General features: G+C 39.0%; 2 protein-coding genes across 3 annotated transcripts in view; both read left to right on the forward strand.

Annotated features, from left to right (window-relative positions):
• The window catches only part of CARF (calcium responsive transcription factor), a 52,710-nt gene extending 45,090 nt beyond the window's left edge, over positions 1 to 7,620 (forward strand). For both annotated transcript variants that reach the window (XR_001349612.2, XR_002831145.1), the window contains 3 exons: positions 607 to 745; positions 6,807 to 7,001; positions 7,118 to 7,620. The gene's annotated coding sequence lies outside the window, so the exon portion shown is untranslated. The remainder of the gene's footprint in view (positions 1 to 606; positions 746 to 6,806; positions 7,002 to 7,117) is intronic.
• Positions 7,621 to 8,506: 886 nt separating this feature from the next.
• Positions 8,507 to 26,533, forward strand: part of NBEAL1 (neurobeachin like 1) — a 105,345-nt gene continuing 87,318 nt past the window's right edge. Inside the window, exons 1-2 of the mRNA XM_023760393.1 lie at positions 8,507 to 9,569; positions 25,372 to 25,463. Of these exons, the coding sequence (XP_023616161.1) occupies positions 9,519 to 9,569; positions 25,372 to 25,463 (143 nt within the window). The 5' untranslated portion in view covers positions 8,507 to 9,518. The remainder of the gene's footprint in view (positions 9,570 to 25,371; positions 25,464 to 26,533) is intronic.

Below are 26,533 nucleotides of genomic sequence, written 5' to 3' on the forward strand. Positions count from 1 at the left end.
CACAATGGGTTCTTAAACTGGACCAGAGGGCCGGAACAAAAGCATGGATGGAGTGTTTGTGTGAACTAATATAAATTCAAAGTAAACATCATTACATAAAAGGGTACGGTCTTTTTTTTTTTTTAGTTTTATTCATTTCAAACGGGCCGTAGTTTGCCCACGGCTGTCCTAACCCCATGAGGACTCACAGTGTATTGGCAGACATATACATAATTAGCCAATTGTGAAATGGTGTGATAAGTACTATGTACTCAAAGGTAAAGCATCGTATATTAAAGAAGTTCCAGGCTGGTGAGCAATGCAGGTTGTGGAGGGAACAGCAGATTACTGTGAGAAGGCAGAAGATTGCGAAAGAATCACTTCCAAACTCTCACCTCCCTCTGTCCAGTCAAAAACTAGGTGTAAACACTATTTTATATAAAATACTCTTATGTAAAAACTGTCCCAATCCCAACCAGATCCCCTGCTTTGAAACTCATCTTAAACTAGATCCCCAAAATTCATAAATATTGTACCTCTGACTTCTCCCATAAGACACTACAAAGACTATTAAGATATCCTCCCTTACTGCAGTAAGCAAAAAACTCAGCTCTGCTCTATCAACAGGTTATTTTGAAGGTATTTTAAAGGAGCCAGCATTTGATGATCTTGGAGGTCCTATAAAAATCTGGTCAACTTGGAAATAGCGTGCTTCCTGAGGCCCTTTGAGTCTCCTGCACAGGGTCTCTCCAATGATGATGGTAAGGTAAGTTCATATTGAGTTTCAGCTTTGATTTCTTATTTTTCTTCATCAACCACTCCAAATGCTGTTTAATTTGTTTAGTTTGAGAGTGGTATCTAGGAATAAGAGGCTCTTTTTAAAAATCCAGATTGATCAAGTTTGAAAAATGTATTTTTGGTAGAAATCTGCATTATTGCTGACAATACTTTTACACAAAAGTATTGTCCTTGTCATTTCTTCACTGTTAATCTGTAAGAAGAAGTCCAAAGGTATTAAGATGGGTGTAAGCTAGTTTACTCAGAAGACTTCTCTTCAGACTGACACCCTTTGGAAAAATGCCTCAGGTCATTTATGAAAATCTTACCAAATTTTACTCACTGTTGTGTTATTTTATCCATGAAGATCTAGTTCTCTTTTGGAGGGGGGGGGGGTCTCCAAGATACAAAGGTGCACAAGATTTGACTGACTATTGCCAGACTCATAGGTTTATTTTTAGTCTAGTTCTGTACCCAACTGGGTTGAACTCCTGCATCTTATATGTATTTATATTAGAATCAAAACAAATCTTAAAGTTTCTAAATGATATAAGCATTATTTGGAATTACAGTGGTTACTTTGAGGAACTTTTTATATGAACAAAATCATTCCTTTGGGAGTCGCTTTGAAGCACAAAGGGAGCAGTATCCCAAACATACAATTGTCTACACATTTTTTAATTTATTGATTTTAGAGCAAGGAGCAAGAGAGGGAGAGACAGAGGGAAAAAACATATTAATTTTTTGTTCCTCTCATTTATGCATTCATTGGTTGCTTCTTGTATGTGCTCTGACTGGAGATTGAACCCACAACCTTGGTATATCAGGGCAATGCTCTAACCAATTGAGCTAGGGCCTGTCCACATTTTAAAGCAAGAAGAAACTTTCAAGATATATTCAAGGAATTATGAAATTGCCTCCTTAAAAGATTCCTTGGCAAAGGCAAGAGAAATTGTGAAAATTTAAAAATGAAATCTTTTAGATCCCTTAAAATCAAATTTGAATATAAAGTCCTTTATTCTTCTTTTCCACTTTCCCTTATGTTCCTTCATTTTTCTCTTTTCTGTTTATCCTTCTGTTCTTCTCTCCTTTCCTCCAAAATACCTCATAAGAAGATGGTCTTGTAGGTCTAAAAGAGAAAAATCACTTTGTTTCGTATGAGAGACACCACTTTCCATACTCCAAGTATTTATAATTACTGCCTCCTGCACGCCCCCTACTGGGGTTGACCGGGACTCAAACTGACAACATTTTGGTGCATGGGACAACACTCAACCAACTGAGCCACACCAGCCAGGGTGCTTAACTAACTGCCTTAAACTATCAATTTTTAAAAATCATTTTTATAAATTATTCAACTTTTAATAAACTATTGAACTTTTCACTTATTTTGCTTTTACCTAAAATATGGTTGGTTGACAATACAAATTTTGGCTTTTAAAAGATGACTAGAATATCCTTCTAGTTGCTATCCTGTTCATGAATCACTTAAAGCCAGTTAGATCTTGAAATTCTCTTTTTTTTTTAGATCTTGAAATTCTTATGTAAATACACTCTCTTAAGATCTTTCCATCTTTTCAAGTTTGATTAACATTTGAAAATACATTGTAATGTTTTTAGTAATAAAAAACATGGGTATATTTAGACCTTCAAGAAGAATTTAACCAAGGGAAATAGGCAAGAACAAAACAAAAACATTAGCTTTTAGTAGCTGTAAAACAATGTGTGGCTTTCACAGTAACAGACTTCTATATCAGTTGCATAATAGTAATTCTTTATTCATGAGGTCTTTATTTCCATGGAAACACTGAGATCATTTTAATTTTTAATTACACTAGAGTTTACAGTTCCATAGATTTTAACTCTATCAGTAAGCACAGAAGCTAGAGCTTCACCCACTTCTAGTTAAAAAATGTAAAGGAAGAAAAGGTAGTTTAAAATGATCAAGAATTTCATGTAGCAGTAATTGTTTTTTTTCTTTTTAATTCTTACAACATTGTATTGCTCTAAGAAAGAAATATTCCTTGTTACATGACAAGTAAAGAAATCCAGATATTGATTAACATGAATTTGAATGAGAATAATTGAATTTCAAGAAAACTGCTTTCTGAGGACAAGAAATCTCTCCCAGTCTCAAAATTTTCTTTTCTTCACAGGAAATAAGAACTTAAAAAGAGAAAAATGCTAATTTTTAAATAAAAAATTTCCTGTAATTTCCTTTTTCTTCTTGATTAAAGAGTTTTCTCGACTGTAGATTGTGGAAGTCTTAACTTTTAATTAACTTCCCAGCCATGATAGAAAGTTCATTATACATGAAAGCAAAGTGGTTTTCTTTCATGTTTCAACTGAATTTTAAGTACTACATTTTGTATGGTGAGGGGAGTGTATGATTACATGTCGCCTTGGGAAATACATCACAAGGTCTAGAACAACAAATAGAGTTTTAATCTTGTCATGTCTCTACTTAAAAACTCTAATTTTATACAGAATGAAATACAAATCATTGAGCCAGCAGTCAGGACAATTGCAACCTGAAAGGGGGCCAGGCCAGAGTGGGCCTGCCTCTGGCTGGCCTGTAGTGTGTGGGTTCCTGACCTCATGCAGGAAAGAGTCCAGGTGGTTTTGAGTATGTTTATTCAAGCTGGGACAGTGAAACAAGGAAGGTCCTAGGATAGAAGCAGCAGCAGGAGACAGCCTAGGCGGGGCTGCTTTGGCTCTCTAGAAAGCTTATAGGAAAGAAGTGAGCCGAGGTGGGGCTGCTGTCAGCTCACTGGAGAGTCAGAAAAAGGGGACCTTGGGGACAGGTTCAGGGGTTAGCATGGGATGAGTGGCTACTGCCCATAGCTCCCCTGGTTGCAAGTCTGGTGGGGTCCCTTAGAGCAGCAGTCGCCAACCTGTGGTCCGTGGACCACTGGTGGTCTGTGAGGTCCGAAAGGCTGGCAACTGCTGCCTTAGAGATTAGGAGATGCACACCTGTGGGGGAAGAAGAGGGAAAAGAGAAAGGTGCTGTTGTGCTCCCGGGCGGGCGGGAGAGTAGGAGCAGGTTCCTTCATCTGGAGGGTTTTAAAGGCTGGGAATTTAGGGAAGGTCTTAGGGCAGGATCTCAGTAGAATATCCGTCAGCTTTTCCAGGTATCCTTTCAGGCTCCACTGATTGGTTGGCATCAGGGCAGGGGGTCACTAGTCATCACAGCTGGTCCTAGCATTGCCTACCTTGTGTTACTGGGCCTGGAGCCGAAATACAACTGAGGCCTAGATATTATCTCCAGGGAGGAAAGGTGTGTGTGTGTGGGGGGGGGGTAAGTGAAGGGGCGTCTATACCCCATGACTAGTGATATGAAAGGTCACGGGAATCTAAACCACATGGTCAGTGATTTGCCAAGGGAGGATATGCCAGTTTTGCCCATTGCTAGGCACCAGCGGCTTTCTGCCCTGGTGACCTTCTCTATCTGCTGTAAATTGCTCAGCCAGTGTGTTCAGCTGTCTGTTTCCCCATTCCACTTGCCAAGGAATTTTCATAGCTTTTTACTATCCTGCCTCAGTTGGAACACGCATTTTTAAATTTTTAATATAAAAATAAGTTGAAAAAAAGATATCAACTACCAGCCTGGAGAAGGTGACAGTCCAAGTGTGCAACAACCGTCCTGCTAGCCAAGAACCTACATGGCCTTCTTTTGGCCAAATATTGAAAATGTTTATTTTTTAAGAAAGATGACAAGCCCTGGCCAGGTGGCTCAGGTGGTTGGAGAGCCGTCCTGTTGCAGGTTTGATTCCCAGTCAGGGCACAGACCTAGTTGTAGGTTCTCTTTAGGAATGTTAGGAGTAAAAGTGATTGTAGCGTCACTGGAGAGACACTGATGAGAACTGGGAGAGCTAAGGGAACTGGGGATTGTCCAGTAGACACTTCTTATTTAAACCTACGCAGTGAAATATTGCACTTATTTCCTTTTGGTGTAAGAAAAGAAATGACCTAAACAAAGACATAGCTCCTAACCTCCCCTGTGACTCTCTATAATCTTTGGTCGAGTTGAAACCTTCAGCACAAGAACTGCGTAATCCTTCACTGCAATTCAGATGCTAAGTGTGTCTTTCATCTGAGGGAAAATGGAAAGGAGATATTAGAATGGGATAATCCTTGTTCACAAAAGTTTAATGGTTACCTGCCTACCCCAATATTAGAATGATTAGATGGGAAAGATCATCAACAGAGACAAGATAGATAAATTCCCTGACTTTCTCCTCTTTAGTGCATAGCTAGGGACCTCCTGTGGAACAGAAAGGAGGAACCTGCCCCACAGGTTACATGCATTAGTCCTTGGTGAGTTTACTAGGGTAAGTCAGAGCCCGGGAGTCTCCTTACTGGTGACAAAGCTGAGGCCTGATCCTATGATGTGAACATTAAAACAAAATACTGCCACCCTTTGTGTCCCAACAGGAACATCCATGTGTCACATGATGTATCTATTTCTTTCTAGATGTAACTGCAATGATGTTGTGTTTGAAGACTCAGTGCCTACATGTAGCAATTCATTTGGTTTTGTGTCACAGATTACATCTCTTCAATATCTGTTTCATTAGTCACAAGGGGAAGGTGAAGAAGATGAGAATAGATGGATGCAAATTTATCAATACTACTCCAAAGCAAAATTCATCAATACTACTCCAAAGCAAAATCCATCTGTATCAACAGTGGGAATGTTAATACTCAAAGTGTGGGCTGTGGATCAGCAGCATTGGCATTAGCTGGGAGCTGGATAGACCTCGGACCTACTGAATTCCAGACCTACTGAATCAGAATCAGCATTTTACCAAGATTCCTTGAAAGTTTGTGAGGCAAACATTGAGAAGCAGTGTGTAGAACATTATCATCTTTGCTTATGGACAACACATTTTTTGCTATAATTTACAAATTGATTACATTTGTGTCTTATAGTGCTATTATGATGAGTCCAACATGCTGTAAACAGTTTGTAGTGGGAGCAAAACTGGAGGTGAAATAGTATAGATAATACAGTGAAAGAGATCATTTATTTCTTTCATTATACTGTCTTCAAACATTTACTGTACTCCTATTGTGCATAAGACACCATTCAAGGACCTGAAGATATAGCATTGAATAAAGTCTCTGTTTTCATAGTTCTTACATTTTATTAGGGGGAAACTCATAATAGGCAAATAAATATGTCAGCTGGTAAGTGCTAGAATGAAAAATAAAGTAAGAGAGAAAAGGGTATACTATTTTCTAACAAAGGGTCAGGGACTGCTTCATGGATGTGTTAGTCTTTTGGGCTGCTGTAAAAAATACCAGACTGGGTCATTTCTAAACATAAATTAATTTTCTCAGTTCTGAAGACTGAAAGTCCAAGATTAGTGTTGTTGGAAGAATGCCCTCTCCCAACTCCCAGACTTCTGCTTACCTTCTCACAGGGCAGAGAGGGCTGGGAGTTCTGTGAGATTTTATAAAAGCACTAATCCCATTCATGAGGGCACTCCCCCATGACCTAAATAGCTCCCAAAAGCCCCCACCTCCTAACCCCATCACATTGGGGTTTGGATGTCAACATATGAAACTTGGCGTACACAAACATCCACACTGCAGGAATGGACAAGGGGGTTCTGGAGTGGAGACTTGAAGATTGTGTGTGGACATCAGGGGAAAGAGCATTTCCGGTTCAGTGGCAGTTTATGTAAAATCCCTGAGACTGCAGTGTGCTTTGTGAATTTGAGGAGCAGCAAGGAAGACTTGTGTCTGGAGTGAAATAAGGGAAGCCCAGTATATTAGAGAAATTAGGAAAGTGTGGGAGGAAAATACAGGTCCTTCCTGGCCATTTAAGGTAGAATGGGAAGCCATTGGAGAGGTTTTAGTAGAGGAATGGCATCTTATTTCTGTGTTAAAAAGTTCACTTTTGTTGCAATGTTGAAAGTCATCCATGGGTGGGGAGAGTGCATAAGTAGAGGCAGGGAGAAAAATTGGCTTTGCAATAAACCAGAAAATATTCTTTTCAAGTTGTTGTTTTTTTTGCTTTAAAATAATGTTTTTATTGATTTCAGAGTGAGGAAGTGAAATATAGAAACATCAATGAGAGAGATGAACGGGTACCTCCTGCACACCCCCTCGTGGGGGGTGGAACCCGCAACCTGGGCATGTGCCCCGACTGGGAATCAAACCGGTGACCTTCTGGTGCATGGGCTGACACTCAACCAACTGAGAGCCACACTGCCGGGCAAACCAGAAAAGATTTAATGGTAACTCACATCAGGGTGGTAGTGGTGGTGGAGTAGATAATGGTTAAATTCTGGATAGATTTTGAAGATATAGCTGAAAGGATTAGATTGAATGTGACATACTGTATATGCGACAGGTGGCAAGGATACCCCCGAGGTTCTTGGACTGACCAGCTGGAAGAATGGAACTGCTAATGACTATAATAGCAAGAGGAATTCCTTACCGTCCTTCTGAGCCGCACATGACTGTTAGCCAGCCAAGGAGAGATGCTGAAAAGGCATAATTTGCAAACAACTACTCTATTTACTCCCAACTCAGTCATCTTGGAGGGAAAGTAGCTATTAATAGTAAAGGAATGGGTATGGCTCTATCCCAACCATCTTTACAACACTGAAACTTGAATTTCACCAATTTTTCATGTGTCATGAATTATCCTTATTTTGATTTTTGTTGTCAACAAAACCAAAAATATTTACTCTCTGGCTTTTACAGTTTGCTGACTGCTGGTATATATGAAACAAGATGGGACATTAGTTGATAATTTTTAAAGATTGGCAACGGTATGTACATGGGGTTTCATTATATTAGTTTACTTTTGTATATGCTTGACATTTTTCATAATAAAACGTTTGAAAAATGCTTAGGCGTACCAACGGCGATCAATCTTAAGAACTATCCCCTGCCTGTTTAAAAAAAACAACACACCCTGAGAGTTGTATCTTGTAAATGCAGCCGTTTGTCTCTTCTTTTTCTGACAGAGTAAAATCCGTTTTGAAACTTTGGGTAGTGGTAAAAGGAGATTTTTAGGACTGGACGTTCGGCGACGGGGAAAGCACGTTTAAGGAAACGGATTTTTTGTGGCGTGTAGGGACCGTTGTCTGTTTTTTGACATTACTATAGACGACGAGGGCCAATTCCCCTTTTACAACAAGAAATCCAAAGAAAATACACATTAGCTGTCACCGTATTGCCCGCTGCCCTCCGATGATTCCCGGAAATGACGCCATCAGGCCCATGCTACGTCAGCCGGACCCCAGCAGTGCCGGGCGCCGACGTCAGCACGTAAGCGCCCCCCTGCAGGTCCAGGCCTGCGAGAGGACCGACTGGAGCGGCGCCCGCCGCCGGGTTTTCAGGAGACGGCGGGAGTGCGACTGCGCCGGCATTCCGGGGCGGGGCTTTCATTCACCCCGCCCCTCCCCAGCATGAGCGACCAATGAACAGCGACTGCCCTGGGGCCGGGGAAATTTTCAGAGGCTGGAATGATTAGCCGAGGGGACAGCCCCGCCCCTGGCCCCTCCCAGCCCTCGCGCCCCGCCTCACGCCGTCGCCGCCCCGCCTCCCGCTCCCGCCCGCCTCCCAGCTGCGGGGTGACACGGGGCTTCGGGTTGGTCAGGGGGCGAGGCAAAGTTAGACGTGGGCCCGAGGCGGCGGCGCCGGCCCCAGCGCGAGCGCGGTGAGGAGGAGCGGGTCGCCGGGGCGAGGGGGCTGCGTGGCAGAAACGTGAGGGCCCGGGCGCTTGGTGGGGGCGCGCTGTGGCCCGAGGGGCGGCTGTGAGGGGGCGAGGTGCACCCGGGTGTGTCCCGGCGCGGTCGGCCGGGCGTGGGCCGCGGGTGGGAGCCGCCGCGCTCTCCTGGCCCGGTTTCCAAAGCTTTTCTCGGCGGCCCGGCCCCCCGAGTTTGCCTCCCGTCCGGTTGCCTGGGATGCGAGGAGGAAATGTAAGGCGCTCCGAGAGCACTTGGAGGCTTTCCCGGGGTGTGTTCCTGGGCCGGTCGCGCGTACCTTTCTTCCGGGACGGGAGCGGCGGGGGCAGGTGGGCAGGTAGCTGTTCACGCTCGGAGGACGGTTCCAGCCACAAACCAACAGACAGACAGACAGGGATGCCTCCCCCGCCCCGCGCCCCGCGCCCCGCCCCGCCGCCCGGGACAAACATTTCCAAGTTTAAAAAGCAGCAGACTCGGGAATGCCGAGGGGTTCTGTACGTCAGGAGTACGATCGCTTTTTCTTTATTTACATAGAAAATAGGAGCGACGTCGTGCGCTGTGCATTGTGACTGGGCGCTTTTTTCGTCCTGAGCTCGCGTCTTCCCGAGTCTGCCCGGGCGGCTTCTGACTCGATATTCCTGGAAAATAATACTGTTAGCTGTCAGGTCTCCCTGCATCGCAAGTTTCCGCGAATTAAGTGTAAAGAAAGGCTGAGGCTGCTGCTCGTGGGGCGTGAGGCAGAAGCCTCTCCCGTCCTGGTAAATCTAGTGTTTGCGCTGCTCTCTTTCCAGCAGGTATTTGCATGCTTCTCTCTCCCGCAGGTTGTGAAATGACCGGCGACCGCCGAGGAGGAGAAGCGGGGTAGCTGCTGAGACGGAGTTTCAGTGACCAGAAGACAGCCCAGGGGTGTCGCGTCTTTTTTGCTGTCCCTGCCGCTTTGAGCTTTACTGTAACAGCTGAAAAACTTGGAAAATAAAATGAGCACGCTGTGGTCTTGAACATCCATTTTTATTTTTTATTGGAGGACACATTAAAAGTGCCAGAGTGACAGCCAGAATGGCATCCAGAGAGAGGCTCTTTGAACTTTGGATGCTTTATTGTACCAAGGTAACTGCTTTCTTTTTTTTTTTTATTTGCACGTTTTAAAATACTTGGTTGTGAGATTTTGTGACTGGCCCTCTTAGCACTTCATTTCATGGATAATAACCTGTTTGTTGGTAGGTACGACCCACAATTTAAAAAGACGGATTTGCTGCTTGCCATTTCTGCAGGTGCGAACACATGCACAGCACTGGCACACTGTTCCAAGCTCTGGGGTGTGGTTTTTATTTGATATTCGTCTCCAGTGATCCCCAAATTATATAAGTAACATGACGACCTTAAGAGAGAAATGAAGTCTTTTCCTTTTTTGTTTGTTCACTTTCCTCTTTCTCCCACAAGTGGGAGGAGAGAGGGTTTCAGGAGAAGAGCCTTCGACATTTTTCTCCTGGTCAGCCTTTCACGTCGTATTAACCAGGTGACTGATGACATGGGAAGGTCTTTGATTGGAGGCGGTCACTCTGAGCTGGCCGAGATACTCGCACCTGATGAGCACCTCTCATCTCATCCTCACAGCCATCCCGTGCGGTGGGTGTCGTCATTACCCCGTTTTACCAACGAGAACAAGCTGGTGCTGAAGTTGGGGGGGCTGATGAGGTGCAGGACCGAGCTTGAAACTCAGCACCGCCTGATTCACGCCCATGGTCTTACCCATGATGACCCCTTACTATTTTTGGTTTCGTCATTCACAAATAATTTTCTTTTCTCTCTCTGCCTTTATGTGAATTTTTTACACGTTAGCTTTGACTTTAAGGTTATTGGGAGGAGAAGGGTACCACTTTAAGCATCTGCTTCAAGCGGGGAGCTGCAGTACCACCTTGAAGATACTGGAAGGGTCAGAGAAACGGCTTTAATCTACTTTAGTTACTTTAGGTCTCTGTTTTCAAGTCTCAGCTTCCGTTTCTGTTACCCCTTCCGGCTTCTTTTTTATACTTTCAGCTCTTTAATGAACAAGTTATTCTTTAACAAATAATCTCAGTTATCTGTAATATTAAATTTTAGAGGTCACACTGGAATTTTCTTTGACTTTCTGGCTTGGTATATATATTTTTAAATATATTTTTATTGATTTTAGAGAGGAAGGGAGAGGGAGAGAGAGGTTGAAACATCAGTGATAAGAGAGAATCATTGATCGGCTGCCTCCTACACGCTCCACAGCCTGGGGATTGAGCTCACAACCTGGGCACGTGCCCTTGACCGGAATCGAATCCAGGACCCTTCAGTCCACAGGCCGACACTCTATCCACTGAGTCAAACCAGATAGGACTGGTTTGATATTTCTTGCAATTATAGAAGGACATATCCTTTGAAATGTTTAATATGGATTTTTAAAATAGCTTTTAGTCTTGTGTAATTTAATGCCAGAGATGTCTTTTTAAAAATAGACCCCTCTTCTAATAAAAAATAATCCAAATCACCAGACACTTTTGAAAATAGTCACTAACACATTAGCCAAAAATTAAAATGTGTTTTAGTATGAATGCCTAGTAGTTTGAAAATGATTTTATTTAAAAATACCTCAAACTTATTAGGCTTCACTGTTTCTGGATGACAAAAGGTAAATGGGGTTGTATTGTCTTATTAATTAGTTATGTTGTTTCTAGGTGAGTTCATGTTTTATTTACGTGACACTGCTAATTGAAAAAATAGTATAGTTCGTTGGCATACACAGAATTTTGTTCTTAATGACGCTTAATATAAAGATGAACCCTTCTGTTCATTAACATCTAAGTATATAGTGAAGGCCTGTCAGTCAAATTTTGAAGCTATTCTTGGACAGGAATATAAGTCCCATTTTTCTGTTTAAGATTTAAATCACTGTGCACTTAAGATTTAAAATTCTTTTCAAGTGTTTTTAAAAATTGTTATTTAATACAATGATTTTATGTTTCACTAGCTCATGAGTAAGCTACTTGTAAGCTAGACAACAGCATTCTTTCCCACAAACACCTTGACTTCAAGTAGCTTTCAAATATACGTCATAAATTTAACACTTCTGCTCCGTGGTGAGGATGATTACCATATATCCAGTTCTCTATACTTTCTCTCTAGCTTTATTGCTCTCCCTCTAGCATATAGCCCTTCAAGCCAGCTGACTTTTTTTTCACCTATTAAGACCTTTTTAAATCTTTGATGGGTTTTCGGACTATTTCAGGACTACTTGCATCTTCTTTTAACTGAGATCCAACTTGGAGCTATTTCTGGGCTTGCAATTGTGGAGTCTAGTTTTGGTTCTGCTGGTGTTTTGTTTTGTGAACTTGAACAAGACTTATTTCTTTGGGTCTCAGTTTTCTCTTTTGTCAATTAGTAATAGTGCGTGTACAAGGAGAATGCTTGTCTAACTCACCATTAAGATTTTAGTTCATTTGTTTTGACCTCTGAGGGACATAGAGTTCTTTTGTCCTTATTCTATGGGTTATCATACAGAACTTTTTAGTTCATTTTTCGTTTTTAACCTTTTATTATGGAAAATTTCAGGCAGTTAAAAATAGAGAAGATACTGTAGTGAACCCTTTTATATCTGTCACCCTGCTTCAGTAATTACAATTTACTGGAGGCCCAATACACGAAATTTGTGCAAGGGGCTTGGCCCTCACAGCCTCGGCCGGCCCTCGCAGCCCCAGCTTGCCCTCACAGCCCCGGCTTCATCCAGAAAGTCGTCTGGAATGTCGTCCAGATGGTAGTTCTGCTGTTCGGTCTAATTAGCATATTAGCTCTTTATTATATAGGATTTTCAATGATGTTTCATCTATAACCTTACACTCACTACACCATCTCTACCCCTGAATTATTTTGAAGCAAATTCCAGATAACATACAATCTTAGCCATAAAGATTTAAAAAATATATCATCTATATATATATATATATATAAAAGGCCAAGTGACTGTCCAACCGTCCGACCCACCAGTAGGTATGACACACACTGACTACCAGGGGGGCAGATGCTCAACACAGGAGCTGCCCAGCTGCGGTGACTTGGCAGTGGTGGTTCAAAGGGTGACGCTCCGAGGAACCAGAGAGGAGGGAGCCCGATTCTGGGGTGCGTCACCCAAGAACCTCCCTCTTGCAATCTGGGACCCCTCGAGGGATGTCAGAGCGCCGGTTTCAGCCCTATCCCCGCAAGCCAGGCCTGCCAGAGGGACCCCGCTCACTCCGCAGAGCCCTTTGAGCCACGGTGCCACCCCAGGTGCAGCCTGCCTGGGAGGGACAACGGGAGGTTCACACCAGGGCATATCCAGCATGTCTTGCCCAGACCTGCCTTGACGGCCACCTTCTAATTAATTTCCTTTCAATGTGCACAAATCCGTGCACCAGGACACTAGTTTATAAAATAAGAACTCTTAAAAACATAATCACGATATGATAATTCTTTAAATCGTTAAATATTTGGTCAGTGTTCAAACTTTCGTGGTAGTATCATAAATGTTTTTATTTATTTTTTCCTGTTTGTTTGACCCAATATTTATACAAAGTATACACGTACTTTGTTGAAAATATCTGTTCATTTTTTAATCTATACATTACCTCTCACTATACTTCATATTTTTATTCCTTCTATATGTTGAAGAAACCAGGTTTTAACATTAGCGCTTTTCTCAGTCTGGGTTTTCTGGTCAAATTCCCTTGATTTGAATTATTGTTCCTCTCTACTGGTGTCTGCAAACTGGAATATCTAGAGGCTTGATTGATTCACATTCTATTTGGTGGGGGGAGGCTAAATTAATTTATGACCATCTTGGTTATCAGTGGGTTTTGCCTACATGCGCTAATTATTTTGTTAGGAGTTTGCAAAGCTGTGACATCCAATCTGTCATTTCTATATTTATTAGTAGCACATATATTGAGAAATGTCCCCTCATCAGTTATTTGATGACAGTTCTTTAAAGGGAAGTCAGGCAGAATAAATGTTTGATATTTCTCTCTGTTTTTAGAATGACTTGATATGTTAGCATCCTTCCAAGGTAACCAGTTATTTTTCTTGAGTATCAAGTTCATCTTTAATGATTAAAATTTAAACATCATCTACTATTTTGCTGCTCTAGTTGGTATGCTATTTATACCAAACAATGTATACACTCCTGACTAAAGAAGATGACTTTGAAGACTTTTGAAGGTCTGCTTCAGGGCATTAAGATGAAGAGACATCCCTCTTATTTGCTACAGTGCTAATCTTAACACAGGTGTTCTACAGGGTATTAGCAATAGATCAATATTAAGGTACCATCCCAGCGTTTGTATGTAATGTGATGTTTTAAAAGTTTAGTAGGTGTTTAAGTAGAACTATATTAGAAATAACTCTTGGGTAATACTGTTCAGTCAAAGGAATATTACGAGAATATATAAAGGTCTTCTATCTATTAGTCTGGGTTCATTTGCAAGCCTATATATTAGGATTGAAGTCCTTTAAATAGAACTAAAATAAGTTACTGGTTTTGGTTTTTAGCAGATAGATGCTCATATATTAAACTCAACATTTGAAAAGAATTTGGGTAAAAAAACTTTGCAGTTTATTTTTTTAAACAAGCTAGCCTAACTTTTCACTTTCTCCTGCTGTAAATAAGATTTAATTGCATTGTTAGAAACATTCATTTTCTAGTAGGTTAACTGCAAGTAATTATCATTGCATAATACAGGCAGGATAATTTATGATCACCCAACATTCCTACTCTCTACAGATTATTTCAACAGTGTATGAGACTAATTCAAATTGCTTCTAAATGGTCATCCCCACCCAGGGTCAAGGATTCTATTAACAGTGGTTTTCATATAGCTCTTACAAGTTAAACATTAATTAGAACAGGTTTAATGTTGTATCTGGATTTTAGTTCAATAGTTAACCACTACTTCTTGTCTGAACATATTTTTCTTGAGTGTAGAATGCAAATTGATTTACTTCTTAATATCTAAAGATTTTAGCTTATCTGCATTAGGCACCTTGTTATTATTCCTTGTATCTTCTGACATTGCTTCATTTAATGTGCTTGTGGTAACAGAGACAGTGCTGGCAACCATTTGGTCTCTACATTATCTGACAACTTTTTGGAATTTATGTATTGCATAGAATAAGACATATGTAACATAAAGTCCTCGTTAGATAGGAATAAGGGTATATTTTTGTTCAACACTTAGTCTTTTGGGAGTGCTGCAGTTGGTCACCATAATATGCAGAAGAGAAACTGAGCCTTGAGAGGCTTATCAAATTCTTTGATAAGATTAAGTTATTTTCTGTCTGGTGGAAAGTATCAAATGTATTAACTCAGTAAAAAGATACGAAGTGACTCAAAAGCATGACATTTTGAAATGTGGCAATGTGGGATGAAATTTGTGGTTATTTTTGTCATTAGCAGGTTTATTTAATTTTTGGTAATTCAATTTACACAGAAAAATTTTGTGAAGCTAAAGAATCAGAGCCAAGATTAGTCCACATCTGCTTCTGATCTTAAGGACCTAAAAACAAGTTACCTAATTTATTTATATTTTCAGATTTCTCATCTGTCAAATGGAAAACAACAACTATTTTGCATATTTTTCAAAATTGTTGAGAAAAAAATGACTTGATTATATTTAAATGCACCATAAGGGGAAGAAATATAAAGATGTAATCTTTTAAAATGTAATCTTTTATTACTATTTTAAAAATACAGATATGGGCATGAGAGTATATTACTATTACTTCCATTTTGCCTTTGTATTGTATAATAATAGAGGGCAGTATTTTGTTGTCTTTTTATCAGTAGTGATGAAGCTGTGCTCATGAGTGTTAACTTTTAATTTATCTTCTTGCTTTTAAGCATAGTGCTTAATTATCCTAATGATTTGTGATTTTATTTATTTTTTTAACTCTAAACCAAGTTTGTTTTGGACCTTGATGATGCTCCATTTCCTGCTGTTGCCCTTTGTCCTGCTAAATCTGGAATATGACTGAGATGGATAGTTTTGAAATGAGCTCAGAGTGAAGTTCCTTTTCAGAATAAAAGTTTTGTTTCATAAAGAAAATAGGTTATAGAGGTGTTTCATTCAAATAAAAGAGCAAGCACCTCTTTATATACATATATTTGGGAAAAAATGGAATGAATGAATATTCTGAGAAAATTATAATTTATTTGTTCAATTTTGGTTCTAATCCTAAGCAAAGTTTTTCATAAAATACACAGTATACATCAACCCTTATAATTTAACCTCATTTAGTAAGTTTTAGTATATGCAGAGTGTATTAATGGCTCTTAATTTTTTGTGGCTTAATCATTACTTTGTATATAAGGAAAGTAATGTTAGATCTAAGCAAAACAAAACAAAATCATAGCAGCTCAATAGTAGTGGCTACCAATTGCATCTTTATTTGAGGACATTAGATGTAAAAGCAAGAAATGAATATTTGATATCTATAGACATGGGAGTAGCTTTTAGGAATATTACCTTTGTGGTTTGAATTGAGCTTATGAACTATAAAAAGTTAAGATGCTTGACAATTTCTTACTCTTTCCTTTTGAATATCAATTTAATATTTTCCTGGTGGAAGATAGAATTGATAGTACTTAAATGTGTAGATGTGTAACATGAGAGAAAAGAAACAATTTAAAATAATGACTAGTACTTGGTCATCTCATTCACCAAATTAGCTAGCACAGGTTCACTAGGTTTTCAGGTAAACATGTGAGTTCGCAGTGGGACATCTAGGTAGAGATACACTCGTAAGTCTGGAGTCCAGAAGGGTAGTCTGTGCTGGAAGTAAATATTTGAGTATTAATCATATTGGCAATTATTGAAGAATTATATGAGAGAAAAGGTTCAAAGTCAGGGAGTCCTGGAGAATATCATTTAAGAAGTGGATAGAGGCCCTGGCCGGTTTGGCTCAGTGGATAGAGCATCGGCCTGGGGACTGGGGAGTCCCAGGTTCGATTCCAGTCAAGGGCATGTACCTTGGTTGCAGGTACATCCCCAGTGGGGGGTGTGCAGGAGGCAGCTGATCGATGTTTCTCTCTCATCAATGTTTCAAACTCTGTATCCCTCTCCCTTCCTCTCTGTAAAAAATCAATAAAATATATTTTTTTTAAAAAGAAGTGGATAGAGGAAGAAGAATTTGTAAGGAGTTTGAATGGGAGGAGAAACAGGAGTGAGTGGTTGCTTCAGAAAGTATAGAGATGTTATAAAGAAGGGAGTAGTCAGTAGTGTAAAAGTCAACAAAGCAGTGAAAAAAAACATTATGGAGCATGTATTGGATTTGACAGTTAAGAGATTATTGCACATTTGCATAACCTATGGACATAGGCAATAGTGTGGTGAAGGCCGGGGGGCGGGGGGAGGGAGGTAGAGGCCAGGTGGAGGGAGTCAATGGGGGTGGAAAAGGGGGACATACGTAATACTTTCAACCAATAAAGATAATTTTTTAAAATGATTTTCAGAGAGGAAGGGAGAGAGAGAAACATCAATGATGAGAGAGAATCATTGATCATCTGCCTCCTGCATGCCTCCTACTGGGGATCGAGCCTGCAACCCCGGCATGTGCCCTTGACTGGAATTGAACCTGGGAGCCTTCAGTCCGCAGGCTGACTATCCATTGAGTCAAACAGGCCAGGGCAATAAAGATAAATTTTTAAAAAGATTATTAGCAAAGTAGTTCTAGAAAGAGTGGGGAAAAAAGATGTTAAAAATACAAGTTCTCATTTTATTTTTAAATTCAAGACTTTAAATTATTTCCAGATTGCTATTAAAATATTTAAGTGTTTACTCTTCATTTTTGTATTTATCTGGATAAGTACCTTTATTGGTCTTTGTATCACCCTTTGCATGGTACTAGTCAACAGCATCTGAAAATTTTCAGATTGCCACGAATCCATCTGTAATTTGAAAAAGACTGCTCTACAAATTGAAATCACAGATGATCCCTTGGTACCAAAGCATATGTGATCACTGGAATTGAGTAATAAATAGTACTAGTTACAAGGTAGTCAGCTCTAATATGCTTAAATTAATTTAAAAATTAATAGAAGTGTTAATGTAGACTTTAAAAATTCCTATATGGAATTTTTGGACTTGGGAAATGTTTCTAATGACCCCAGTGTTGTTGCACCTAGTTTCAGAAACATAAGCCTCAATCAGTATCTGATATACTGCTGCAACTTTGCTTTTTGTACAGCTTACTTTTTCCATTGCAAAATTACATGGCAAATTTACTACAGAGGAGTGAAAAATTGGGACCAAGCATCCAGTCTACTACAGTCATATTTCTTGGTTACAGTTATTTGTATCCCTCCCATATGCAGTGTCTACTTCATGTCTATCTTAAGAACTCCAAAAGTCTCATCCAATCATGATATCAGTCTTAACCCTGAGATTTGGTGATATATTCAATTGTGATTTCTAGTCATACTGAAATCTTTGACCTCAGAAGGCACTTGATAATCTGGCCCCATATAGTGCTGAAACTGAGATAGGAATAACATAATAAAGACTTCTGAAAAAGAGAAGAAAGGTGCTTAAGAGGCATTGGTCCATGGCAATTCTGAAAACTGGGCAAGTGTTGCCTGGTGCTCCCTACCCTCAGAGAAGGAATATTCCATTATTTATTTGACTCTGGTTCTGTTCCTTGGGAGTAGCTGCACAGGCTGCTGTTCTCTATTGCTTTTGGCTCCATACTCTAGGAGAGTCTTTTTCTAACTTTATTTTTTAATTATATCTAAAATGGGCATTGGAGACTATGTACGGTCTTGTGACCGAACAGCTCCCTCATCTGGCTTCCTGCATATAGAAAGTTCCCTGTGAAAACTCTTCTGGTAACAGTTGTTTTCTCATGTCTAATTATATGGTTTAAAAACTCCCAACATGACATTCTATAGTATTTGAAATAAGAGACATACTTGTCTTACTCCTCACTTTAGTGGGAAAAAGACTGGAGTTTCCTATTAGGTTATCTTCAGACTTTGGGGCCCCACCCTGCATGACTGGCTTCAATGAACTTTTAAAATCCAATTCATATATAAGTTGGGAGCTGCCTAACATATGGTTGAAATAGGTATATCTAAAAGTTTCAAGTTTTAAAACTTGAAGGAATACTGCAACCCAAATATTATTGCAAAGAGGAAGTAAGGTGTTTTCCTTATTCTTACCTGTAGCTTTATGGATAAGAACTAGGTGAAATTGTGTGGATTCCTTAATTTCATTACCTGCTAAAGCCTCCCTGCAGGAGAATGGATATTATCTATATATATAAAAGCCTGTTCGACCATTCGACCAGTAGCCATGATGTGCACTGACCACCAGGGGGCAGATGCTCAATGCACAGACATGGAAACATGGAACAGACTGATGAATCTCAGAGGGAAGAGGGGAGGGGGAGGCTGGGAAGAGATTAACTGAAGATCTTATATGCATACTAGAGGCCTGGTGCACAGATTTTTTTTTTCTTTATTGAATAAGATATTACAAATGTGTCCTTATCCCCCCAATGTCCCCTCATCCCCCCAATCCTGCCCTCCCCCTCCCCTCTGTTGTCCACACCCCTCACTTATGCTTATACCGGTGCACAGATTTGTGCACCAGTGAGGTCTTTTGTCCTGGCCTGCAGGGACCAGGCCGAAATTGGCAGTCTGATATCCCCCGAGGGTCCCGGATTTTGAGAGAGCACAGGCCTCTAGTGAGAAGATAAAAGCCTCCTTTAATGTAATTTCAGTCACATTTGGCTAGTGGCCACTGTATTGGACAGCACATCCCTAAGTGTTTAGATTTCATTTTATGGTAATGGGGAACCATTTGAGGTATTTGAACTGGAGAAAAGAGATAATTAGATTTTAATTTAACAAATTCCATTAGTAGCTGTATATAGGTGGAAGAAATTGAAGCTACAGAGACCAGTGGGAAGCTACCTAGCAATTCAAATGAAAGAGTGTATTTATCTTAAACAGTGGCAGATAATTGGATGAATATTTGAGTGCAAAATCAATAGTTGATTTTGTAATTATTTTATAATTGCTTATTTTATTACATTGGACCATGACTGATACGATAGCACAGTCAATATTCTAATAGTGGTAGCCAACATGTTTTCAGCATTTGCTAAATGTCAAACCTTACATTTATTATTTCATTTAGTTCTCTCAACAGCCCTGTGAGATAGGAAATATTATCTTCAATTTATAGATGGAAAACATGAGTGTGACACAGATAGTAAATGCAAAAAAGATTTGAAAGGAAAAGAATACAAAGTAATGTGGCAAGCAGGATCATGAAATATTTAAATATGTTTATATGTAGCATGGAACATTTCTATTTTGTGGGAGCTTCCTAATTTTGGCACACAGGTTATAAAAATATTTTTATAATTATTAATATTTATTAAGCATATACTATGTGTTAGGCATTGTGATGTAATAAGCCTTGTACATATATTAGTTTGCTTAATTTTCACAATAGCTCTGTAAAGAAGGGCAATTTTCTATCATTATCTTCATTCTTATAGACTAGAGCAGTGGTTCTCAACCTTCCTAATGCCGCGACCCTTTAATACAGTTCCTCATGTTGTGGTGACCCCCAATTTCATTGTTACAAATTGAACATAATTAAAGCATAGTGATTAATCTCAAAAACAATATGTAATTATATATGTGTTTTCCGATGGTCTTAGGCGACCCCTTTAGGGGTCGTTCGACCCCCCAAAGGGGTCGAGACCCACAGGTTGAGAACCGCTGGACTAGAGGAAGAAATTGATGTGCAATCATAGGATGACTTGTTTAAGAAAGTGACAGAGCAGGGATTAGGATCCACATAATTTGGCCCCAGTGTTCCTGTAGTACTTAATACATTTGTGTGCTGTGTTAATAAATATTGTACAATGTGGAGATAGATCATCCTGGTGTTTCAATATACCAAACTCTCTTAGCCATGAAAGTGACTAAGCTTGAGATTTAATTAATGTTGTTTCTGGGTATGTGTGTATCTTTCTTTTTATGGCCTCTGGCAGTAAAGTATAGATCCTCAAAGGCTTTACTCAGGCTGTGTGGAATGGGGTTGATTTATGTGTTAAATTATTAAGGCCTTGAGTTTATTAATTCTGATTAAACGCTTACCTCTTTTTGTTCACTAAACTCCATTTTATTCCTGCTCATGGTTTAAAGACAGTGTAGTATAGTGGGACGAGCACAATTGGATTCGTATATCCTTGCATTTTAAACTCAGAACTATTGATTATTAGCTGTGTGATCACAGACAAGTGACATATCCTTAGAACTTCCCTTTTCTCACCTTCAAAATGGGGGAAATGAAACCTCAGATAGTTATAAGAAATACATTGGATGATTTTATATGCTAAACTCTTTAATGTTTGCTATAGTACTAGGCATATGGCAGATGCTAAAAAGCTAACTGCTTTACTTCTTACTAAATGAAACATTTAAGTATCATTTCTTATCCTTGTCCAACTTCCTAGGAGAACTCTGCATGTGCCAAACACTTGGTCGCTCTGACCTTTAGACTTTAAACCAGATTCTGTGGAGTTCCTAGATAAACTATAAGGAAAAATGCATTAATTCTTTATGGCATTATGAGACTGTTTTGTTTCTAACTTTTACAGAGAGAATCCTCTGCTTTATTAAAAAGGAAAAATGATAAGGAAGCTCCAGTTACTTGTATTTCTGGAGGCCTATCCTGAATTAATGAATGAATGCTTGAATGAATGAATGAATGGTATGGTAGTTGGAAATGAAAAGGCAAGTAATGAAATCCTTGAGAAAATTGCCCAAGACATAGGTTTTTTCTCCCTGAAATATTTCCATCTTCTCAGTGATGATGAAGACAGTGGCAATTTATGATCTGATTTTGGAACAGTATATTAATAGAAAAACAAATACACAAAAGGTCAGCAGTCTGCATATTTTGAGAACATTCTTTTAGGAATTCTGATTTGTAGCGTAATACTTTTATTTTAGGGAAATAACTAATGATAAAGTAACAAAGACTCATGAATATCATGTTGAAATTGATTAAATAAATGTCAAGGATGTGAAGGGAACAAATTTGAACATCATTTAAAAAAATATATGTTTTTATTGATTTTAGAGAGAGTAAGGGAAAGGGATAGAGAGATAGAAACTTCAATGAGAGAAAAACATTGATTGGCTGCCTCCTGCATGTCCCTCCACTGGGGACTGAGCCCACAACCCAGGCATGTGCCCTGATCGGAAATAGAAATAGCAACCTCTTGGTTCATGAGTTGACACTCAACCATTGAGCCATAAAGGCAGGGCTGAACATCATTTTTAATGATGCAATTGTAATTTTAAAATACATTCGATAAATCATTTTTTTTCCAAATCAGCTTTGAGGTGTAACTTACAGAGCACAAATGCACAGATTATAAGTCAAATCTGATGAGTTTGATAAAACACGTTAATGTAACTGCTATTCTAATAAAAAAATAGAAAATTTCTATCACCTAGGAAAGTTCCCTTTGTGTTCTTTTGTAGTCAGTCTTCTGAGAGACAGCCAATGATCTAATTCCTGTCACCCTACTCTAGAATTTTGTTTAAATGAAATACACAGTGTGTATGCTTTAATGCCTATCATCTTTTGCTGAACATGTTTTTAAAATTATTGTTTGTTGTTGTATCAATCGTTCATTCATTATTAGGGAATAGCATTCCACTGTGTGAATGTAGCACAATTTTTTATCAGTTAACCTGTTGATGGAATTTTGGTTTGTTTACAGCTTTAGGCTATTAAAAATAATTCTATGAAAATTTTTCTTATTGAATTTATTGGGGTGACATTGGTTAATAAAATTATATAGGTTTCAGGTGTATAATTCTATAATACATAATCTGTATATTGTATTTGTGTGTTCAATGCCCCAAGTCAAGTCTCTTTCCATCACCAGGTATCCCTCCTATACCATCTTCTACCTTCCCCCAACCTTCTTTCCCTCTGGTAATCATCATACTGTTGCCTGGGAATATGAAGTTGGTTTTTTCCCCTTAATCCCTTCACCTATTTCACCGAGTCCTACAACTCCCCTCCCCTCTGACAGCTGTCAGTCTGTTCTCTGTCTATGAGTCTGTTTCCATTTTGTTAATTTTGTTTATTTGATTCCACTCATGAGTGAAATCATATGGTACTTGTCTTTCTTTGACTGGCTTATTTCACTTAGCATAATGCTCTCTTGTTGCAAAGGGTAAGATTTCCTTTTTATGGTTGAGTAGTATTCTATTGTGTACATGTACTATAGCTTTTTTATCCACTCATTTACTGATGGACACTTGGGCTGCTTCCAAATCTTGGCTATTGTAAATAACACTGCAATGAACATAGATAGGGGTACATATATTCTTTCTAATCAGTGTTTTTGTTTCTTTGGATACATTCCCAGAAGTAAAATCACTGGATCATAATGCAGTTCCATTTTTAATTTTTTGAGATAACTCCATATTGTTTTCCATAGTGGTTGTACCAATCTGCATTCCCACCAACAGTGCATGAGGGTTTTCTTTTCACCACATCCTTTCCAACACTTGTTTGTTGATGATAGCCATTGTGAGGTGATATCTCATTGTGGTTTTAATTTGCATTTCTCTGATGATTAGTCACATTCAGCATCTTTTCATGTCTATTGACCATCTGTATGTCCTCTTTGGAGAAGTGTTTATTCAGGTTCTTTGCCCATTTTTTAATTGGATTGTTGTTGTTTTTTGGTATTCAGTTATATAAGTTCTTATACATTTGGATATTAACCCCTTATCAGATGTATCATTGGTGAATATGTTTTCCCATTCAGTGGGTTTTCTTTTTTTAATCCTCACCCGAGGACATGTTCATTGATTTTAGAGGAAAGGAGATCTGAGAGACAGAGTGAGAGACGCACAGACAGAGAGTCAAAGACAGAAACATTGATTGGTTGCCTCTTATATGCTCCCTGCCCAGGGACCAAAACCTGTGACCTAGGTATATGCCCTGAACAGGAATTAAACCTGCAACCTTTCTGTGCATGGAATGATGCTCAACCAACTGAGCCACACTGGCTGGGGCGGGTTTGATGTAGTCCAATTTGTTTATTTTTTTCTTTTGTGTTCCTTGCCCAAGGTGATATATCAGAGAATATTGCTATGGGAAATGCCTGAGATTTTACTGCCTATGTTTTCTTCTAGGATTTTAATGCTTTTGAGTCTAACATTCTGTGACCATTTTTATATAAAGTTTTTTGTGGATATGTTTTCACTAATCTCAGGAGAAATGGATAGACCATGTGGTAAATGTATGTTTAACTTTAGAAGAAATGCCAAATTGTTTTCCAAGTGACTATACTATTTTATACTCTCACCAGAAATGTGAGTTCCGGTAGCTGTACATTTTCACTTATGTCTTTTAACCATCTGTATGTCTCAGAAGTCACTTATACTTGTTATGGTTAGTCTCTTTAATTTTAACTATTTTAATGGTTGTGGAATGGAGTTTCATTTGATTTTAATTTGCATTTCCCTGAATAACTAATGATGTCAAGCATGCTTTCATGTGCTATTTAGCCATTTGTGTATGCCCTTTTGTAAAGTTTTTGAGTCTTTTACCCATTTTTAAATTGAGGTATTGGTTTGTATACTCTTGATAGAAGTTCTTTGTCAGATATATGTACTGAGAATATTTTCAGCTGATATATTGCCTTTTTATTTTCTTAATGATGTCTTTTGATGAGTTTTTAATTTTGATTAAAACCACATAATTTTTTCTTTTTTTTTTTGGTTTGTGATTTTTGTGTGCTAGCTAAGAAATTTTTATCATAAGTTTGCAAAGGTATACTCTTATATTTTCTTTTAGAAGATTTTAGTTTTCATTTTATGTTTAGGTTAATGGTACATTTTTTTATTTGATTTATTTATGCATTTTATATTTCTCAATTCATTGAACAAATATTTATTGAGCACCTGTTCAGTGCTAGGCACTATTTTAGACACTTGATGTCCATTAGTAAACAAAAACAGGTCACTCATGGTAGCCCCTTAGATAGGCCCTGCACTTTTGAAACCTACATTTTATAGGGAATGACAAATTAATAAATAAGTCAATTATACAGTATTTTAGAAGGCGAGAAAGAACCATGAGGTAGGGCAACAGAATAGGTAAAAGTAAAGGTGAGTAAGAAGGTTTGCAGTTTTAAGAAAGGGTGATAAAATTAGGCTTCATTGAGAATATGTCATTTAAAGAGTGAATTTAAGACGAGGGAATTAGCCATTCACCTATTTGAGGGAAGAATGTTCTGGGTAGAGAAAACAGCTATTACAAAGGTCTTAAGGTTGGAGCATGTCTCACATGTCCCAGTAACAGCCAGCAAGCCAGTGTAGTACAAGGTAATAATGGATAAGGTCACAGAGATAGGGGAGGACAAATTGTTTAACAGCGGTTCTCAACCTGTGGGGTCGCGACCCCTTTGGCAGTCGAATGACCCTTTCACAGGGGTCGCCTAAGACCATCCTGCATATCAGATATTTATATTATGATTCATAACAGTAGCAACATTACAGTTATGAAGTAGCAACGAAAATAATTTTATGGTTGGGTCACAACATGAGGAACTGTATTTAAAGGGCCAGAAGGTTGAGAACCACTGGTTTAGAATCTTATAGGCTATTATTAAGACTGTAACTCTGTGTGACACAAAAAGCCATTTGGGGGTTCACTATAGTTAGAACATATGTCTTCCTGAATGTCACTTAGAGATTTTATTTTTTTTTCTTTAGATTTATCAATTTACATAGGCATAATAGGGGTAAAATCTTTTTTTTTATTTTTTGACAGATATACTTAATACTCTAACGGTTTTCTTATTTCAGAAAGATCCAGATTACCTGAAGCTATGGTTGGACAATTTTGTTTCTAGCTATGAACAATTCTTAGATGTTGACTTTGAAAAGCTGCCTACCAGGTATGTAGAAACACTTAATTTTTTACCCTGGGGTGAGTTTCTTAATTTTTGGCACAAAGACTTCATTGATGACATATACAAGAATGGCAATTATGTGACACACATGATACTCCTTCCTGTATAACCCTGCTCTCATGGCAGACATTGCTCATTGATCACAGCAGCCCTTTTTGCTGATACTAGACTTGCTTCTAGAAGGTTCTTTTCTTTGGTCAGTCCCTGACAACTGTTTGTCCTGCAATTTGCTTCAGTTCTGAAACTACACTGAGCATTAGATCCCACAATTTAAGGGGAAAGTCCTCCATAAGACTGCCTAAACTTAAACAGTTTGTAAGTCTTGGGAGCCACACATACTACCAACCAGCTATAAATTTGGGGATTCTCGCAACTCCCTCAGGTTCAATAATTTGCTAGAACGACTCACAGAATGCACTGAAAACACTATACTTACTGATTATGTTTTAATCATCAATGGTACATGTAGGACATGGCCTGGAAGGGTCTTGGATGCAGGGCTTCATGCTCTCTCCCTGTGGAGCCAGGGCATGTTGCCCGCCCTGAACATCAGTGTGTTCAAATAAGGAAACTCTTTGGGTTTTGGGTGTCAGAGTTTTATTGGGTCTTATACTTCATTGATCATGTGATTGAACTCAGTCACCAGCTTCTTCCCCTTCCAGAAAGTTGGGAAAGAGGGTCTTTTAGATGTGGCCAGCCTAGCTTTTCTCAAAACCTGCTAAGGGCCTACCCTGCGTCATTTCTTTTGTATAAAATTTCTTTATTATACCACAGTCATTTGAATTGAAACTTTTCTATTTCTGACCTTAGAGTAGGGCCTTAGAAAAACATCTTGGTAGATGTGAAGTATTTGTATTTTAAAAAGCTAGATTTGGAAATGGGGGGAAAATTCAAATCTATGGAGAAGTGTAAGTGAAAGTACAAATCTTCTCCCATTCCTCCTCCTGTCACCACTTCCCAACTCTCACAGTTCCAAGCCCACTTCCCAGATAAAGTTGTATCTCAAGTCATCTTGCAGACCCTAGTAGAAGTCAGGTAACAGAGGTTAGGTTGGC

The sequence above is a fragment of the Myotis lucifugus genome, unplaced genomic scaffold, assembly GCF_000147115.1.
Source record: "Myotis lucifugus unplaced genomic scaffold, Myoluc2.0 scaffold_3, whole genome shotgun sequence".
NCBI classification, from domain to species: Eukaryota; Metazoa; Chordata; class Mammalia; order Chiroptera; family Vespertilionidae; genus Myotis; species Myotis lucifugus.